At 49.5% G+C, this 17,266-nt stretch overlaps 1 protein-coding gene across 5 annotated transcripts in view; it reads right to left on the bottom strand.

Annotated features, from left to right (window-relative positions):
* SEMA4D (semaphorin 4D) overlaps positions 1-17,266 on the bottom strand; it is a 99,556-nt gene that overhangs the window by 34,991 nt on the left and 47,299 nt on the right. For 4 of the 5 annotated variants that reach the window (XM_017876166.1, XM_017876162.1, XM_017876164.1 and 1 more), the window contains 3 exons: positions 8,516-8,864; positions 6,546-6,691; positions 2,619-2,681 (listed from right to left, as the gene is read on the bottom strand). In XM_017876166.1, coding sequence (XP_017731655.1) covers positions 2,619-2,681; positions 6,546-6,691; positions 8,516-8,621 — 315 coding nt within the window. In that variant the 5' untranslated portion in view covers positions 8,622-8,864. Of the gene's footprint in view, positions 1-2,618; positions 2,682-6,545; positions 6,692-8,515; positions 8,865-8,959; positions 9,162-17,266 lie in introns of those variants that run through there. The other variant, XM_017876165.1, reaches the window with a different exon arrangement.

Raw genomic sequence — 17,266 nt, 5'->3', positions numbered from 1 at the left:
ATTCTCAGCCTTGTCTTGTCATCTAGACCCTCTGCAGCTCCTCTTCACACACTGGCCTGTTCTCGTACAGTGGGAGGTTCACTGAGACCCCAACCCCACCCCTAGGCAAACCTAAAGCTGAAACTGGCCTAAGTAATTGTGTCTCTGCAGTGTCCACAGGCTGTTCAGGTGCCAAGCAGGATTTTGTTTCAGTCCCTAATTGATACTCAGCAAAGATGTGGTGACTAAAAAAAAAACTCAATGAATGCTTACCTCAAATCTTACTGGGACACCCACTGTTGAGAGCAATATATTTTACTCTCGCTAAGTACATGGACCACTTGTTCTGTTGCCAGGCCTGGAGCAGTGTCTACCCTACAGAATTTCCTCTTTGTTTCTGGAGACCCCACCCTGCCTCCCACTTGCACAGAACTAGGAACAGTGATTCTAGGTCTACCCAACCCAGGGTCCCAGTCCAGCCCCCAGGGGAGAGGCTACTAGGATAGCCTGGAGCCCGGCTTGGCATCAGAAAGGCCCAAGCAGGAAAACAAAGATACCATTTCAGAACTCACTATTTTAAGCTAAAAGTACTTGCATTACATGTGCTATAGAGTCTGAAATTATCCCAGATTAGGAGATCTCTTTTGCTTGACTGTTTTAAAGTGCTTGGAAGCAATTCACTATTGACCCCAATGCACCTGCACACCCCCGGAAAGAGGAGCTACACTGTGCTGCCTGCTTTTCCTCTCATTTCCTAAACTAACTTTGGATTCAGAGACAAACACTTCAGTGCAAGTGTTTGGCATTTTGCTAAGAAAGTTTAGCAAAGACTTCCTTGGGTTTTCTTTCTTTTCTTGCCATTAACTCAGCTTGTCTTGACCGTCATTGGGGAAGACTGCCCAGCGCCACGTAGGGACATGACGGCTCAGAGGGTGGGAAGGACAACCTAGAGCTGCAGACAGGAACGAGTACTTGGTCCAGGGCTCCCTGAATGAGCACCACACCCAGGGGCCTGAGGGACTAAAGGGACGGACGTGTGCCAAGAATCCAAAAGTCCCAGCGATAGAGAAAGGAGCCAGAGAAAGTCTAGGCAGACAGGGGCAGGTCCCTGGCAAAACCCCACCTGCAAGCCAAAAAGCCTAAAGCCTGCGGCCCAGAGGGAGAACTTCTATCCCTGTTTTCCCACCCTCTCCTGATTGATTCTTTCTGAATAACGTCTTTTTACGATCAAATATTGCCTTTTCCAAAACTACCTACAGCCCACCCTGCCCCTCATCCTGTGCCTATAAAGACCCCAGACTCAGCTGGTAGAGAAGAGAAGGTGCTGGACTAGAGAGAGGCGATGTGACTTCAGAGGGATGGCTGGACTTTGGAGAAATGGCTTAACTTTGGAGAAGAGCTGGCCAGAGCCAGCCAGACTTCAGGGAAGATTACTTGCTCGTTCCGTTCCCTCTCCAGCTCCCCTCTCTGCTGAGAGCCACTTCCATCGCTAAACAAAATTATCTGACTCCACCATCATTCAAGTGTCCATGCGACCTCATTCTTCTTGGATGCCGGACAAGAGCTCAGGACCCTGAGCGTGTGTACCCAAAAAAGGCTGTCATACTGGCCCTTTGCCCTCACTGGCAGAGGGCAACTGTCCCATGCAATGAGGCAAGGGGCCCACTGAGCTTATAACACGCCACTGTCCATGGAGAGCAGAGATAAAAGAGCACTGTAACACGCCCTCTGGGGCTGGCGGGGGTCACAGGCACCCCACCCTGGGTGCCACCAGCAGGGCCCACACAAAGCCTGCTCCTGCTGGCACCCAAAATAGCCGGCCAGATCCCACACTCGCTCACTCACGTGCTCCCTCCTGCAAGAGGTTGAGCACAGCAGGCCGAATAAATGGGAGACCTCTGTCGCAAGTTCAATGAAGGGTTTGAGAAAAACTGCATTACTAGCAACTCCTCCAAACCTAAGGCCTCTGGGTGCAGGGAAGCAGAACAAACCCTGAATTGCTACACCATTCACCAGTGGGCTTCAGAAGTCGTGTTCTGTAGTCAAAGTTTCAGGCCATCTGAATATATTCAATTCATATAAACTTTTAAAAAGTATTTCTCGGCCGGGCACGGTGGCTCAAGCCTGTAATCCCAGCACTTTCTGAGATGGACGGATCACGAGGTCAGGAGATCGAGACCATCCTGGCTAACATGGTGAAACCCCGTCTCTACTAAAAAAAATACAAAAAATACTAGCCAGGCATGGTGGCGGGCGCCTGTAGTCCCAGCTACTGGGGAGGCTGAGGCAGGAGAATGGTGTAAACCCGGGAGGCGGAGCTTGCAGTGAGCCGAGATCCGGTCACTGCACTCCAGCCCGGGCGACAGAGCGAGACTCCGACTCAAAAAAAAAAAAAAAAAAAAAAAAAAAGTATTTCTCAAAGGCCAGCTATGTTTGGCACCTGATTTGAGAAACCCAATCTCGATACTCAGGAATAGAGGGATAAGCTCCAAGATGCATCACAACAAAACCAAGCCCAGCAGAATGAACAAAGTCTGGAGAAAAGACAGGCCTGCACTGCAGGAATCCTGGCATTCAGTAGATTAAACCAACCAAGAAATACTTGAACGGGATTTTTTGTAGCTTGCAAAAGAAATTACCTGTTTCGATTTCCCCTTTTCTGCACATTTTGCTTTTTTGTCTTCTGAGACCTTCCAATACACCTGTTGGGAGAGAGTCCACTTCAGTGCATACTCTTTTAAAGAGATACTAGTATGAAAATACACAAATTTAAAAACACATGATAGAGTTTAGAGCCTAGAGGTTTCTCCTGAGAGGATCAATTATCAGACTGCAAAGGAAGTTCAGAGAGCAGGGGAGCGGCCTGGGGCCTTCATGAACATCCTCACTGTGATCCTTATCCTAAAACCAGTGGAGTCTCGAAAACCAGCTCCCAAATTTCCATCACTCACCATAAAACAGCAGCAAAAATCAAGCTAGTGAAAGTGGAGAAAATAAAATTGTCAAAAACCTAAACCGTAAGTATTTTCAAACATCGAAGTGGGCGTTTTTTTTTTTTTTTGATGGAGTCTAGCTCTGTCGCCCAGGCTGGAGTGCAGTAGCACAATCTTGGCTCACTGCAAGCTCCGCCTCCCAGGTTCACGCCATTCTCCTGCCTCAGCTTCCCATGTAGCTGGGACTACAGGCGCCTGCCGCCACGCCCGGCTAATTTTTTGTATTTTAGTAGAGACGGGGTTTCACCGTGTTAGCCAGGATGGTCTCGATCTCCTGACCTCGTGATCTGCCTGTCTCGGCCTCCCAAAGTGCTGGGATTACAGGCATGAGCCACCACACCCAGCCCCAAAGTGGGCTTTTTTCCATCCATTCAAAGTGACTCTACAGGCCAGGTGTGGTGGCTCACACCTGTGATCTCAGCACTTTGGGAGGCTGAGGCAGGCAGATCATCTGAGGTCAGGAGTTCGAGACCAGCCTGGCCAACATGGCAAAACTCCGTCTTTACTAAAAATACAAAAATTATTTGGGAGTGGTGGCATGTGCCTGTAATCCCAGCTACTCAGGAGGCTAAGGCAGGAGAATCTCTTGAACCCAGGAGGCAAAGGTTGCAGTGAGCCGAAATCGCACCACTGCTCTCCAGCCTATGTGCCTAGGCAAGAGAGTGAGACTCCATCTCAAAAAAAAAAAAAAAAAAAAAAGGACTCCCCAGTCCAGTTAAAAAAAAAAAAAAAAGCCTCAATATTCACTGTATCCGTGGAAAGGGAGAATTACAATTCCTTAAACTTGCATGTCAGCAGCAGGAGAAAGTGATGAACTAACACCACCAGCTCAGTTCAGGCACCGTCTTAGTAAGATCCACGCTCCTACCACCTCTTCTTTCAAACCAGGGACATTTCGTGATCACAAACTGCCAGGGGGTAGGGGTCTTAGCCCCTTGCCCTCCAAAGCCCCCACAGGATAGAAAGACAAAAGGAAAAGAACAAAGGCTTCTATATCTATCCCTGCCTCACCTTCCACAAAATGCCCTATCTCTCTCCGTGATGTTCCATAACTAATGCAAAAGAAACCAGTAACCATACATTCTTCTCCACCAAGAGGCTTGTAGTGGGTGTCAGGACTCAGAGGTTAGGAAGCACACAGGGTGTCTAGGAGGGAGAGTATGAGGAGAGGAACCCCACTTCACGTTTCTAACTAACTCAGTGGCTTCCTGCACAGTACCCAGGCAGCAGGCACAGTACTAAGGGAGTGTCATTTCATAGCAATGGAAATCCTGATAGGGGCACACAAAAGCGGAACAGAGTCCCATTTAAAATAGCAACTTCCTTCAGCATTTAAAGTACACATGATTTCATCAACTCGCAGGAAATGCGTAAGGACAAGGGAACGTACACTTCAACAGACCCTTGATCACGTTTGCAGGGATTTTCACTGATGGGGGTCCCTTTATTTTTTCTTTTAAGTATAAGAGGTCCCCAAGCCTCTTCCCAACCCTGACGGACCACCATGGTGTCATTAACAGAGCAATGGCTAGCTGTCACTGAACACCTGTGGGGCCAGCACAACCACACTGTCCACAATTCCCCCAAGACTGAGTGTGAGTCTGTGTGGTCAGGAAGGCGCTCAGAGGAAGAGAATTTAACAGACATGCAAAGAGTAAGAGCTGAGTGAGGTGAGACCACCACATCCTTCTGCTCAGAGTGCCTCACAGTGCTAAATACTTTGTTTTTGTTTTTTTGAGACAGGGTCTTGCTCTGTTACCCAGGCTGGCCTGCAGTGGCATGATCTCAGCTCACTGCAGCCTCGACCTCCTGAGCTCAAGTGATCCTCCCACTTCAGACTCCCAAGCACCTCAGACTCCCAAGCAGCAGACTCCCAAGATCTGAGCCACTACGCCTGGCTATTTTTTGTAGTTTTTGTACAGACAGGGTTTCGCCATGTTGCCCAGGCTGGTCTCAAACTCTTGAGCTCAAGTAATCCGTCTACCTCGGCCTCCCTACAGTGTTAGGATTACAAGGGTGAGACACAGCACCCAGCCAAATACTTGTTTTCAGAGCATAATGCTCAGAGCTCATTTATGTGTCAAACAGAAATTGAGAAATAAGCTAGACCCTGGAGATGAAAACAAAAAGAGATGTGGGCAGAAAATGTCCAACATGAACCTGGAACAGATTCCAGAGAGCAAGAAAACGACCCCATACCGCGAGGTCTCAGGAGCCAACCCAAACAGGCTGCTGCTGGCCGTGGATGCGACAATTTGAGCATGTAGCAGGGATTTCCCTGTGATGGATCAAAGCAGAGCAAATACGTTTAAATCTATGACTTCACTGTGACACGAAAAATCAAAAACTCATTCTTGCCCTTCAGAGGGGAAACTGACTCATTAACTCATTGAAAACTGGTAAACAAAGGCAAAGATTCCAAGCATCGATTCTGCATTTCCCAAAGGAACTGGGACCTCTACGGACCAAAAAAGCTGGTGATGGGCACTTCCCCTTTTATCCGATTTCCAGCTAGCAAGTGGAGAAAGAGAGGCAGCATCAGAACATTGCGTTTTGCAATCTTTGATGAGAAGAGGATCTAGATTTCGATGGTGAAAGGCCCCTGAGACTCAGGAGGAGGAACACCTGCCTCCATGGAGAAGCCCGCCTCTCATGGCCCCGAGTGGGGTGAGCCTGGACCTGAAACCCAGCTGGGGATGTCAAGACAGAGGTGCATGCTATAGACACCGTGAGTGGAGCTGGGTGTGGTGGCACATACTTATGTTCCCAGTGACTCAGGAGGCTGAAGCAAGAGGATCACGAGAGCCCAGGAATTGAGGCCGCAGTGAGCTACAAATTTTAAATTCAAAATTTGATTTTGAATTTAAAATCAAATTTTAAATTCAGTTTGATTTAAAAAAAATGTTTAAAGACACTGAGGACTCAGGAGCAATGTGAAGGGTGGCTCATGGGATGGGCTGTGTAGAGTAGCTTTCTCAGGAAGGAAACCGAGGCTGGCTTTGGAAGCAGAGACTGAATGGACAGGGTGACCAGCTGCAATGGATTGGGACAGTCTGGTTGCAACGTGATTCAAACTAAACATTCGAACCAACTAAACAAGCATCACCCACGAGAGAGTCGGTGAAATATGAACACTGGCTGAATGGATGATGACGCAAATTTTGGAGAAGCTATTTTTGGTTATTTGCATGACAAGGGGCCCTTTCCGATAAGAGATACCCAGATGAAGAATGTGTCGGGATCTGCCTCAATGCCCCAGGAGGTGGAGGGAACTGTGGGCAGGACTGAACACCTGGCCTTGCATAAGTTGCAGTGGGTACAGGGTTCATGGAATAGCTGTTTCTGCTTATAGGTATGTTTGAGATTTCTTCAGAATAAAAAGTTCAAAAACAAAAAAAGCAAAGAGGGTGGTCCCTGGGTGAACTGCTGGTGGACACCCAAACATGGGGCTGCAAGGTCACAGCTACAGGACAGAGGCTCCAGGTAAGTCAGCCCCCAGTCCCACAGTGGGGCCAGGAGAGGCTGCCCACTCAAGCCAGGCTGTGTGGACATGCAGGGGAGCCCAGGACATACCTCATGCTGCTTCTCGGAGATATTGAGTGCGTTCACAGCGAAGACCGCCTCCCGGGCGCCTATGTACAAGGTGTCCCTGTCCTCGCTCAGCAGCAAGGCTGAGTAGTTGTAGATGTCCGGCTCGTGAAACTGCACCAGGCGCACCTCTGGGATGCAAGGGCAGGGTCAGAGTGGGAGGAAGAAAAGAGCGATGGAATCATTTTTAAACCTGGGCACATCCTAGGTCCCTGTCTCAGTGACAATGAGCATATCTGGGTGTAGTCATGTCTCAGAGGCCATGTGTTGCTGCAACAGGCACTGCTGCAGTGGAGGCGGCCTCAGTCAACGGCAGACCCACAGTGCAGCCATCAAGTGCACACGGGAACCACAGCTTGAGCTCGAGCCCGGAGCTACTGTGCTCACTTTGAGACTGTGAGTCGGACATCCCTTCCTGCTCCCTCAGATCCCACAGAGTCCCAAACCCTGCTCTGCCAGATGCTTCCTGTGATGGCTCCCACCCTCTGCCCACCCAACTCTGGTCTACATGCCTTGTCATCACCCTCTGCCCACCCAACTCTGGTCTACATGCCTTGTCATCCACGGATGAGGTGTACAGGAATACAATGATTTAGGATTTTCTTATTCAGAAAAAGAATGTTTTACTTCAAAATCTTTACAAAATTTCTTTTGGAGAATATATCCATCAACCCACGCAATTCTCAGTGATCACCACCACCAACTTATAAACAGAGAAACAAGTGACGTCTCTTTGCTTATTAGGTTACTGTATCAATAGCTACTTCGGAATATGAAGATTTGAGCAATAGCTACTTAAGAATAATATACATGTATCAGCATTATTTTTTTTAGGACCTGTTTCTTCAACTGTCCTGACAACAATTTGAGCATTCTGACCTTGGCTTTTTACATATTACCAAGAGTCTGCTTTATTTAAGAGTCAGGTGGGCCAGGTGTGGTGGTGGGCGCCTGTAGCCCCAGCACTTTGGGAGGCCAAGGTAAGAGGATTGCTTGCGTGCAGGAGATCGAGGCCGCAGTAAGCTATGACTGTCCCACTGCACTCTAGCCTAGGCAACAGAGCTAGACCCTGACTTCGAGAAAAAACAAAGAGAGTCAGGTGTTCATGCTTTCTGTTCTAATTTTCCCATGTGGAAGAGAGATGCACACAGGCAGCAGGTCCTCTCTTGGCACAACAATGGCCTATATTGCTAACAGCTCTTAGCCACCTGCAAGCAACACCTTGTTCAGGACCCAGGGTATAAGCTCTCACTCCACTGAGTCAGAAACCCGGGTCCCCAGACTCATACCCCAAGAGAAGAAACAACTAAAACAAAAACTAAACAGCAGCAAAGGAAAGGAGCTGGCATGAGGCTCAGCTGCACGTAGGACCAGCGTCCTCATGATGCCCCACTGTTCTCAGGCGCCTGGGCAGTCGCTCAGCGGGGCAGGTGCTTTGGCAGCGCACTGCAAATGTTACCAGGTACGAGGGAAGGAAGCTTCCTGTCAGGGGTCCCCAAATTCAGAAACCAAATCAGGAGGTCTGCACGAGCCCTGCTCAGTTGCGTAGGCCTGTCTGCTCAGACAAAGTTCTCAGAGCAGAGAATCCAACAGATCACATGCCAGCATCCTCAGCCACCTGCCTCAGCATCCTAGGCAGCGGGGTCTCCGTCCCATCCCCAGCCACCTGCCTCAGCATCCTAGGCGTCCCGTTCCCAGCCACCTGCCTCAGCATCCCAGGAAATGGAGTCCCCCAGCCACCCACCTCAGCATCCTGGGCAGTGGGGTCCCTGTCCCATCCCCAGCCACCTGCCTCTACATCCCAGGAAGTGGGGTCCCCATCCCGTCCCCAGCCACTCACCTCAGCATCTCAGGAAGTGGGATCCCTGTCCCACCCCAACCACCCGCCTCAGCACCCCAGGCAGTGAGGTTCCCCATCCCATGCCATCAGCACCCCTGCAGGCTTCATCGCTCACCTCTGTGCTCCCAGGTGATCCGGGGTATGGGTGCAAAAGCCATAGCTGTCCCAAACATCACTGCAAGGGCCATGAGCAGCCCCCTAATGGGGATGCACATCCTCATCAGGTGGGGGCGACCCCAGGGGCTTCAGCAGCAAAGGCTCACAGCAGCAGGTGGCCGGGCAAGTGTGCTATTGCAGATGCGGCTCAGCGCCCCAGGGCCAGGGCCAGCAGCACAGCCTGGAGCTGGTGAACAGCGCGGTTCCTGAGAATCCACATTTCCCAGTTCTCCAGGAGAGGAGGGGTTGCTCTCAGCACTGCAGTGTCAAAGTCCACTGGATACTTCTTCAGGGCCTCAGAAGAAATGCTGGAAGGACATGAGAAAGAAGAGACAGGACCCGTGGTGAGTGATGACCCGCTTCTCACCGCTCTGTAGCCCCTCTGCTTGCCCTGGGTCCGCACCCGGGTCCATCTGCTGAGGAACAGGGAAGGCGGCGGGGGACAAAGAGGGTCTTAGAAGTGGATAGCCCACACGGAAACAGGAAAGTGAAGCCGGGGTCTTCAGGAGTCAGTGCTTCCCGCTCCTCCAGCTCCCAGCCCAGAACACAGGAGAGACACACGGAGGGGACCTGGTGTGGGGCACCCGGCAGACACACATGGCCGGCTGGCTGCCCAGCTTCCTTCCTGTGTGGCTGCCGTGTCCAGCTGGTAATGAGATGAAAATGAAGGAAGAGAACTCAGGTTTCAGTTTCCCTTAGAGACCCTGCCTTTGTAACGCTCAGTGAGGAAACGGCCAGAAAAACCAGAGGCTGCAGAGAAAGTTAAGATGTACATGTGAGTGCACATGCATGCACACACACAACATATGCATACACATGTGTGCACACACATGCACGAATGTACACCTGTACAAACACACACACGTGAGGCCTCACCATGCAGGAGTGTCTGACCTCCTGCCCCAAATGGGACCCTGCTGGCTCTTCCAGTCTCACTTAAAGAAGTCTGTGCACCCAGAAACGGTGGTAACGCACTTGGATTTGCCCAGGAAGAAGTAGCCCTTAGTAAAAGAACAGGCTTAACGCTGCTTAGTGAAACTGTGGAGCTGGTAGTGGAGGAGGTGTGTACAGGCCTCCTGGCCCCATCTCTCATGTCCCCAACATTCTCTGATGACTGCATGGCTCCTGTTCTGGTGTACCTTTGCTGGTCCCCATAGCCTAACCCGCCACAGGACTGGCCCAGGGGGGTCTAGCACCTTGATCTGGGGCCAGCTGCACCCCTGGGTTCACTCTATGAGAAAGTCCTGAGCTGGGCCCAGTGATTGGGCACTTTCACATTACACTTCTGTAAAAAGTTCACTCACAACAGCACCCTGGGACCCCCGAGTCCCTTGCTCCCCCTTCTATCCAGGAGTCCTGTGAGGGTCATGGAACAACCACAACCCTGAGCTCCAGACTCCAGAACCCCACTCCTCCCCACCACCTCTACACGCCACCTTCCACACCCAGCCAGACACAGCCGAAACAGAACCTCACTCTGCTTCCAGCCAATTCCTGTAGTCCGTGTCCTCACCTAAAAAAAGCACCAGTAGTCAGGGGCCAACCACATCTACCTCTAACCCCATCCCCACCCCCAATCCATAGATGGTGCTGCTGCTCAGCCTCAAACGCATCTGGGGCTTGTCTCCTGTCCATCTCCACCACCATCACTCATCTGAGCAATGCTCACCTCTCATCCTGGCATCTTCAGCAGCCTCCTACTCCCTTACCTCACTTTCGCTCTTGCTTCCGTGGTAGAGATCACCGGCTTCCTGCCCCAGCATCCACGTTCCTACACTCTCACTAACAGAATCCCAAGGTTACTTGGGTTGGCAGTGTGCCCAGCTCACTACATCTCCCAGCTTCTCTGGTGATAGTTCTGGCCAAAGAACTGTACGTGAATTTACTAGATGGCAATTCCAGGAAGGAGGCTGATTCAGCTAGCAATTCCCTCAGTCCTTCCTGCTGCTGCCTGGAACCAGAATGTGATGGCTGGAGCTCTGGCAGCCATGCTATGAACATGAAGATAAAAGTCTCATTCTAAGAATGGCCAAGTGAAACCCACAAGAGCCTCTGTGACCCTGATAACATAATGGAGACTTTGCACTTGCTTTCTGCTGTCCATTTATTAGTAAGTCTATGCAGACTTGCTAATAAAATTGTTAATCTCTTTAAATTACTTGCTTGCAGATTTTTGTTACCAACAAATACCATTCCAAACTGATACAACCTCCCTCCAATCCACTGCCACAAAGTAGCAGTGGCCAGAGTCATGCTCTTATCATAAATCAGATCATATCCTTTCCCCATGTGAAATGTTTCAACAGCTTCTCATCACTCAGAACAAGGCCCACATTTTTCATCATAGCCAGCAAGGCCATGGACAACCCTGCTCCACCTCCATCCAACTGCTCCTCATCCACATTCCCTCCACTGCACTGTCCTGGCTACACCTGAACACACAGCGCTTGGCCCCTCTGCAAGGCTGTGCAACAGCTGTCTCTCCTGCCTGTCAACACCACTTAGAACATTTCCAGATGTGTCTATTCTGAAGTTGCCGGTCTAAATCCCACTGCACAGTCTCATTCATCTAAGAGGCTTTTCCTCTGTTTAACTGATCAGTAATTAGCAGTGGCTCCCAAAAGCTGCTCCACTTTGAGCTCCCAAACCAGCTTCTACATAGACTCCCAATGAAGAAGACTCAATAAATTATAGGCTCAGCTCTTCTGAATTCCAGGCACATTTGCAGTTCCTTCCCATAATGGTGTCACTTTTTGTTTGCAAACCAGAAGTAGACCTACTTGGCCTACAAAGTTGTTGTGAGAAACATCTGCTAAATGATTATTTAGCAGATAATCATATTAATATATAATTAATCAATTAACATCTGATAATGTTTATTATATTAATAATGTTATAGATCTGACAAATCCGAATGGAGCTCATGCTACGTCTGGAACAAACCAGTCCTGGCCCCACGGAACCCACACCCTGGAACGGGACTGCGTGAAAGCAACCAGCCCAGGGCCTGGCACACAGAAACATCCTATGCCCCTCCAGGGTCCTGCTGCCCTTGCTCTTCTCAGTCCTCATTGCATGCAACGACATGGGAAAGGATGGTAACAGTGGTGACAAGCTGTCCACAGTCCCTCAAGAGAAAAGCTCCCATTAAAAACCATCCACCCCTCCTTTTGGAGCAATGATCCCCTGGCATTTTCAGGATGCTTTCTTTCTCCCGTTCCATGTGACAAACGTCACACAGCCAGTGAGAGCCACAAGTGACAGCGTGGCCAGGCTGCCCCATCCCTTAAAGCAGAAGAGGATGGCACACTCGCACCGTGAGAGACCTCACGCTGGCTCCCGTGCCACCAGAGGAGGAGGAGGAGGCAGGTCTGCGGCAGGCAGGGCCTCAAGGAGGGTTCTAATCATACATGCAGCAAGGACACCAGTGGCCTGGTCCATGTGCTGCAGTCCCAGCCCAGTGAAACCCAATGAACTGACACTGGCTCCTCCAAGCCACACCCAGCCCCAGGTCCCAGCCAATGCCAAGCTGTGTACAGCAAGGATAAAGCAGAAGCACCCGCCCTGGTGGCATGTCCCCCAGCTGGCAAAGGTCCATACACACAAAAGAAACAGCAATGAGCTGCCAGGGGATGGGAGAAGGCGCTCTGAAGACGGATGCGGAGGCTGCAGAGATAAGGCGTGCCAACCACACAGGCAGGCAGCAGTGGGGACAGCCCAGGGGCAGGCAAGTGTGTATACAAACCTCTACATCCAGACAGGGGAATGTTACTCAGCATTAAAAATAAATGAGCCATTAGGCCATGAAAAGACACGGAGGAACTTTAAAAGCTTATCATTAAAGAGAAAGAAGCCAATGTACAGAAGTACATACTGCATGATCCCAACTATAGGACATTCTGGGAAAGGCAAAACCATGAAGACAGTAAAAAGATCAGTGGTTCCCAGGGGCTGGGGGGAGACAGAGTTTTTAGGGCAGGGAAACTACGCTGGCAGGGATGTTACCACAGTGGACACATGTCAGTATGCATTTGTCCAAGCCTACAGAACGTACAACACCAACTGGCAATCATAATGTCCAGGTACAGATGTCGGGTGATAAGGTACCTATGTGGGTTCACTGACTGTAGCAAAGGCACCACTCTGGGGGCGATTCTGAAAGTGAGGGGGCTGTGCATGTGTGGGGAAGGAGCGTATGGGAAATCTTCTCAATGTTTCTATGAACCTAAAACTGATCTGAACAATAAAGTCTATTAAAATCAGTAACAACAAGGAACAGGTCTAGGAGTTCCTTGCCAGTCACAAAAGAAGGCTCTGTGAGGGTTCATGGCCTGGACACGTGAAGGAGGTGAGTGTCCACACCAGAGGGCTGGGAGCAGAGATGCAAGGCCCACAGGGCCCAGTTCATTCCAGGTCAAATACCAAAGATGCTGGGTCACTACTGGAGAGATATGGTTTGCATAGGATCTGATTCCTATCTAGGTCCCCAACTGCAGTCAGTCCTCTGCGTATCCCAACAAGCATGCTGCGGGCAGGCCAGGCTAAGAGTCCAGAGCCAGGAGATGGGAGAACACAGAGATTTGTCTCAACTCTCTCTGGAAACCCAATGAAATGACTCTAAAAGGATATGAACTTTAAGGATAAAAATGGAGGGAGGAGGTGACTTTGGAATCTATTAATAGGTGAGTAGTAACCAATAGTGTGCTGGCAAGCTGTTAATACTGGCTCTCCACGGGGTGGGCAGTGGGGTAAGGTGGGGGGTGCCCAGCTTGTAGCACACGCTGATTTCTGTGGTGTAAATGCTGCTTTCGAGCTCCCAGAATGATGCTGCTGAACTGGGGAGAGGTGCACAGCAGCACCCAGCACACAGTACTGCCACCTCAGATACAAGAGACGAGTAACCGCAACCACACAGATAACAGTAGAATGCACACGATACTAGAAAGGAATGAGTTCTGAGTATTTTACCTTTTTAAATATAATTTGTTTCATTTTAAGTCCATATATTTAATTTTTGACAGTGGCTGTTACCACTGTTAAAAATTACCACCAGCCCTGTCACACACCCAGCCCTGTCACACGCCCAGCCCTGTCACACACGCAGCCCTGTCACACACCACCAGTGCTGACTGATTTGAATTTCGGACCAGAGTTGAGCCAGGGCCTGGAAGAAGTCACAAAGAAACACAACCTGGAAAACAAAAGCAAAAGCTTAAAAGTAAAATGTGGTGAAAGAAACGAATGGCTGGAAAGTAAACTAAAGAGGCTTCCTAGAAGTTACACATGTAGCAGAGATGAAAAAATGGGGAACAGACGACTGGAGAATCCATTCAGGAGTCCCACACGGGACTGGCAGGAGCTTCGGGGAAAAAAATGAGGAATTATTAAAGCAGTAATACAAAGAAAATATCTAGAACAGAAGGGCCTGAGCTTTCGGAATGACAGTGCCCAGGAGCACAGTGAATGAAAAGAACCCACCCACACCAGACACATCATCCTGAAGTGAGGGTTACATGACGCATCCAGAAACAGGCCACAAAGAAATTACCTTTGAGTGCCCCAGTGGAGGCAGCAAAGCAACGCCTCTGAATCCCAGGGAAGATGACTTCACACCTAGAATTCCCCATCTAGTCAAATTATCAACCAGTATGAGTGCAGTACAGAACATTGCTTCAAACCTACAAGTTCTCAAATGTTTTACCTCCCTCATCTTCTTTCTCAGAAAGCTACTACAGGATTTGCTCCACCAAAACAAGGCAGCTGCTTCCCAGGTCTTCTTTCTTAAGATGTGAGTGGAGGAGAGGCAGTCAGAGCGGGGAGCTGGGGAGGAGGCAGAGGCTCCAATGGGGTGGGGCAGGAGAAGGCACAGTGGATTACTGATTGCATCTGTGGCTTTGTTTTCAGAAATGCATTTTAAGGCACTGGAAAGAGTCTGAAGATGAATTAGAACAGATACACAGATTAGAAAATGAAGTTATTAACCCTAGGGGAAGCAAGAGTGACCCATGAATGGAAATGTAACTGGAGTGTACTTATCGCTGCCCAGTTGCACAGCCCCCATGACAAAAATTACAACTAACTCCACCGGGAGTCTGGGGGAAGAAAGAGAGGGAAGGGGAGGGGACAAGAGTCGGAGAACACAATCCTGTCTTCCAGCACAATACAACATCTAAGATAGAAAAGTCAGGAAATGTAGGTGTATCTAGTTTGAAGGAAAATACCAAAATGACTAAAATAGTTGAAACTCACTGTCTCAGGGCAGCAGGGAAGGAACAAAGGGACAAGACAAGCAAGTGCTGCTTCCTCTCTCAAGTAAAATAAGAACTATTCCACCTTAAAATTGCATGCATTCATTACCTTCATAAAATGAATTAACCTTAAAAAGACATCCATGTTCTGGTTCCTCACAGCCTGGGGAAAGCAGCCCAGTGGATCCAGAAGCGGAAGACACGACCCCCTGAAGATAGGCTCCCAAGGACAGGAAGAGTGAGTTGCCTCTGCAGAGCCTGGGTCCCGAGAGCAGCCACATTTCGGGGCTCAAGCACGTTGTAAAAATAGGATTGTTCACCGCAAAGCAGAAGCGCCGGGCAGTGGCACAGGATTTAATGCAGAATGCCGGCTCCTAATGTGGCCAGCCTCTTCCACTCCACTCCTGCCCGCTTCCTCTGATGCACCCCACCCCCTCCCAGGCTGCCCAGCAGCCTTGGCACCTGCTGCTCCCTCTTCCAGACTGTTCTTCCCCCAGGAGCTGCTGGTGGCTGGCTCCATCCCACAGTCACTCTTTGCCTCCCCTGACCCCCACACTCCATGCCCCTCTTGCAGTATTGTTTCATAGCACTTGGCCTAAGGCCCTGAAAATGCCTCCCTGACTTAGTTGAGGCAGAACAGGAGAAACAAAAACATCCCAGTGAGAAGACTCGGGCCAGACCTGGAGAGGACAAAGGTAAGGCACCAAGAGTGGAAAGTCGCAAAAAACAAAATCGCCAGTGAAGAGAGATTTCAAACAAATCTTTTAATAGTATCCACAACCAAACCCAGGGATGGCAAAGTCATCCCTGAACGAATGTGGCTGAGAGGAGGTGTTCCAGGAGTGTCAGCAGGTGCCCAGGTGGAAGCCAGCGGGTTCTCCTGGGTGGCTTTAAATGGTTACAAAGAACTGTCAGGACTGGCGCTGTTTATGTGGTTATTCAAACTGGTTATGTTGAAAAGAAACCTTTTTCTTAATTGCTTTTATCTTGGACCAATCCAGACACTGTCATATAGAGCTCAGCAGGGCACGGGCACACCTACCTGGCTTCTAGCCAGGCCCTGCCCTGAGGACAATGATTGACCACCAGGCTTCCTGGTATGGATTTGTATCCAGGTCTGCAGTGTATTGATCTCATCAACAGACACCAGATTCTTAAAGGCATAAATCAGACCCTGCTGCTCTTCTCAAACGGCCTTTAAAACAATCCACATGAGTAGCCAAAGGTCAGGACAGAAGGCCCATGCCACACACTGCTCCTCCCAGGGAGGGGGAGGGGCTGCGCATTTTCTTTGTGACATTGGAGGGTTTTTTTTCCTTTTTCAACAAGAACGCATTGTTTCATATAATTTTAAAGTTGCTTTAAGCAAAGCACACACCACACTCACACAGATCTGCCGGTCCCGCGAGTTCTTTCAGAACAGTGGCTCCAAAATCATTGATGGGCGTTACATTAAGGACCTCACTCTAAATAGTTAAATTAAAACAAAAGGAAAAAGAGCCCATTTTGCTGCCTTTCTTCACCATTTCTGAGAAGCAAAGGTATCCTGCTGGGAGTTGAGCTGTATGCACGTGCATTTTGCCCTGACAGTGGGAAATTGCTGCCCTTTGCATTCAGGAAGAATGACTTGACACAGGAGCCCATTAGAAAGACAGGATTATGAAATGTCACTCCCATTACTTACACGTAATTGGGGCTGTTCATGAGGGTGCACGAGCCCACTGTAAATGTCAGCAGAATGAAACTCCGAGGGGGCTCTGAGCCCCACACTCTTGCCTGTCAGTACTTGTCAGAAGGCAGCTCTCCCACCCCCAGGGGCCTTCAAATCAAGGCAGGAGGTCACAGCAGAGAAAATGGGAGTACCCACCAACCACTGTGCATGTATGTCTGTGTGTAGGTACATATATGTGGATGCATGTACATCTGTGTGTATGCATCTGTGTATGTGCACACATGTGCATCTGTATTTCTGTATGTGTGCATGTGAACATGCATTGATATGTGCACCTATCCATGTTTGTATATTTGTACACATCTTTACAGGTGTGCTGTATACATGTGTATGTCTGCATGTCTGCACATGCATGTGTATGCCTGTGTGCATACACATGTGCACCTGCATGCATATGCATATGCATCTGTGTGTGTGCGTGTGCATCTGCTTGGATCTCTGCATGTGTGTACATGTGTATGTCTGTGCATGCATGTGTATGCCTGTGTGCATACATAAGTACATCCGTGTGTGTGCATGCGCATCTGCTTGGATCTCTGCATGTGTATACATATGTGTATGCATGGGCATCTGTGTGTGTGTGCATGTGTGCACCTGTGCATGTTTGTGTATATATATCCATATATATGTATCTGTGTATGCATATACATGAATGTGTGCACAGCTATATGCACACATATGTGCATGCATCTGTGTGTGCATCTGTGTGTGTATGCAGACGTGTGTGCAT

This window comes from Rhinopithecus bieti, unplaced genomic scaffold, assembly GCF_001698545.2.
Source record: "Rhinopithecus bieti isolate Rb0 unplaced genomic scaffold, ASM169854v2 scaffold_9919, whole genome shotgun sequence".
Taxonomy (NCBI): Eukaryota; Metazoa; Chordata; class Mammalia; order Primates; family Cercopithecidae; genus Rhinopithecus; species Rhinopithecus bieti.
The sequence above is the reverse complement of the archived record's forward strand: the minus strand, read 5'-3'. Positions and strand labels throughout refer to the sequence as shown.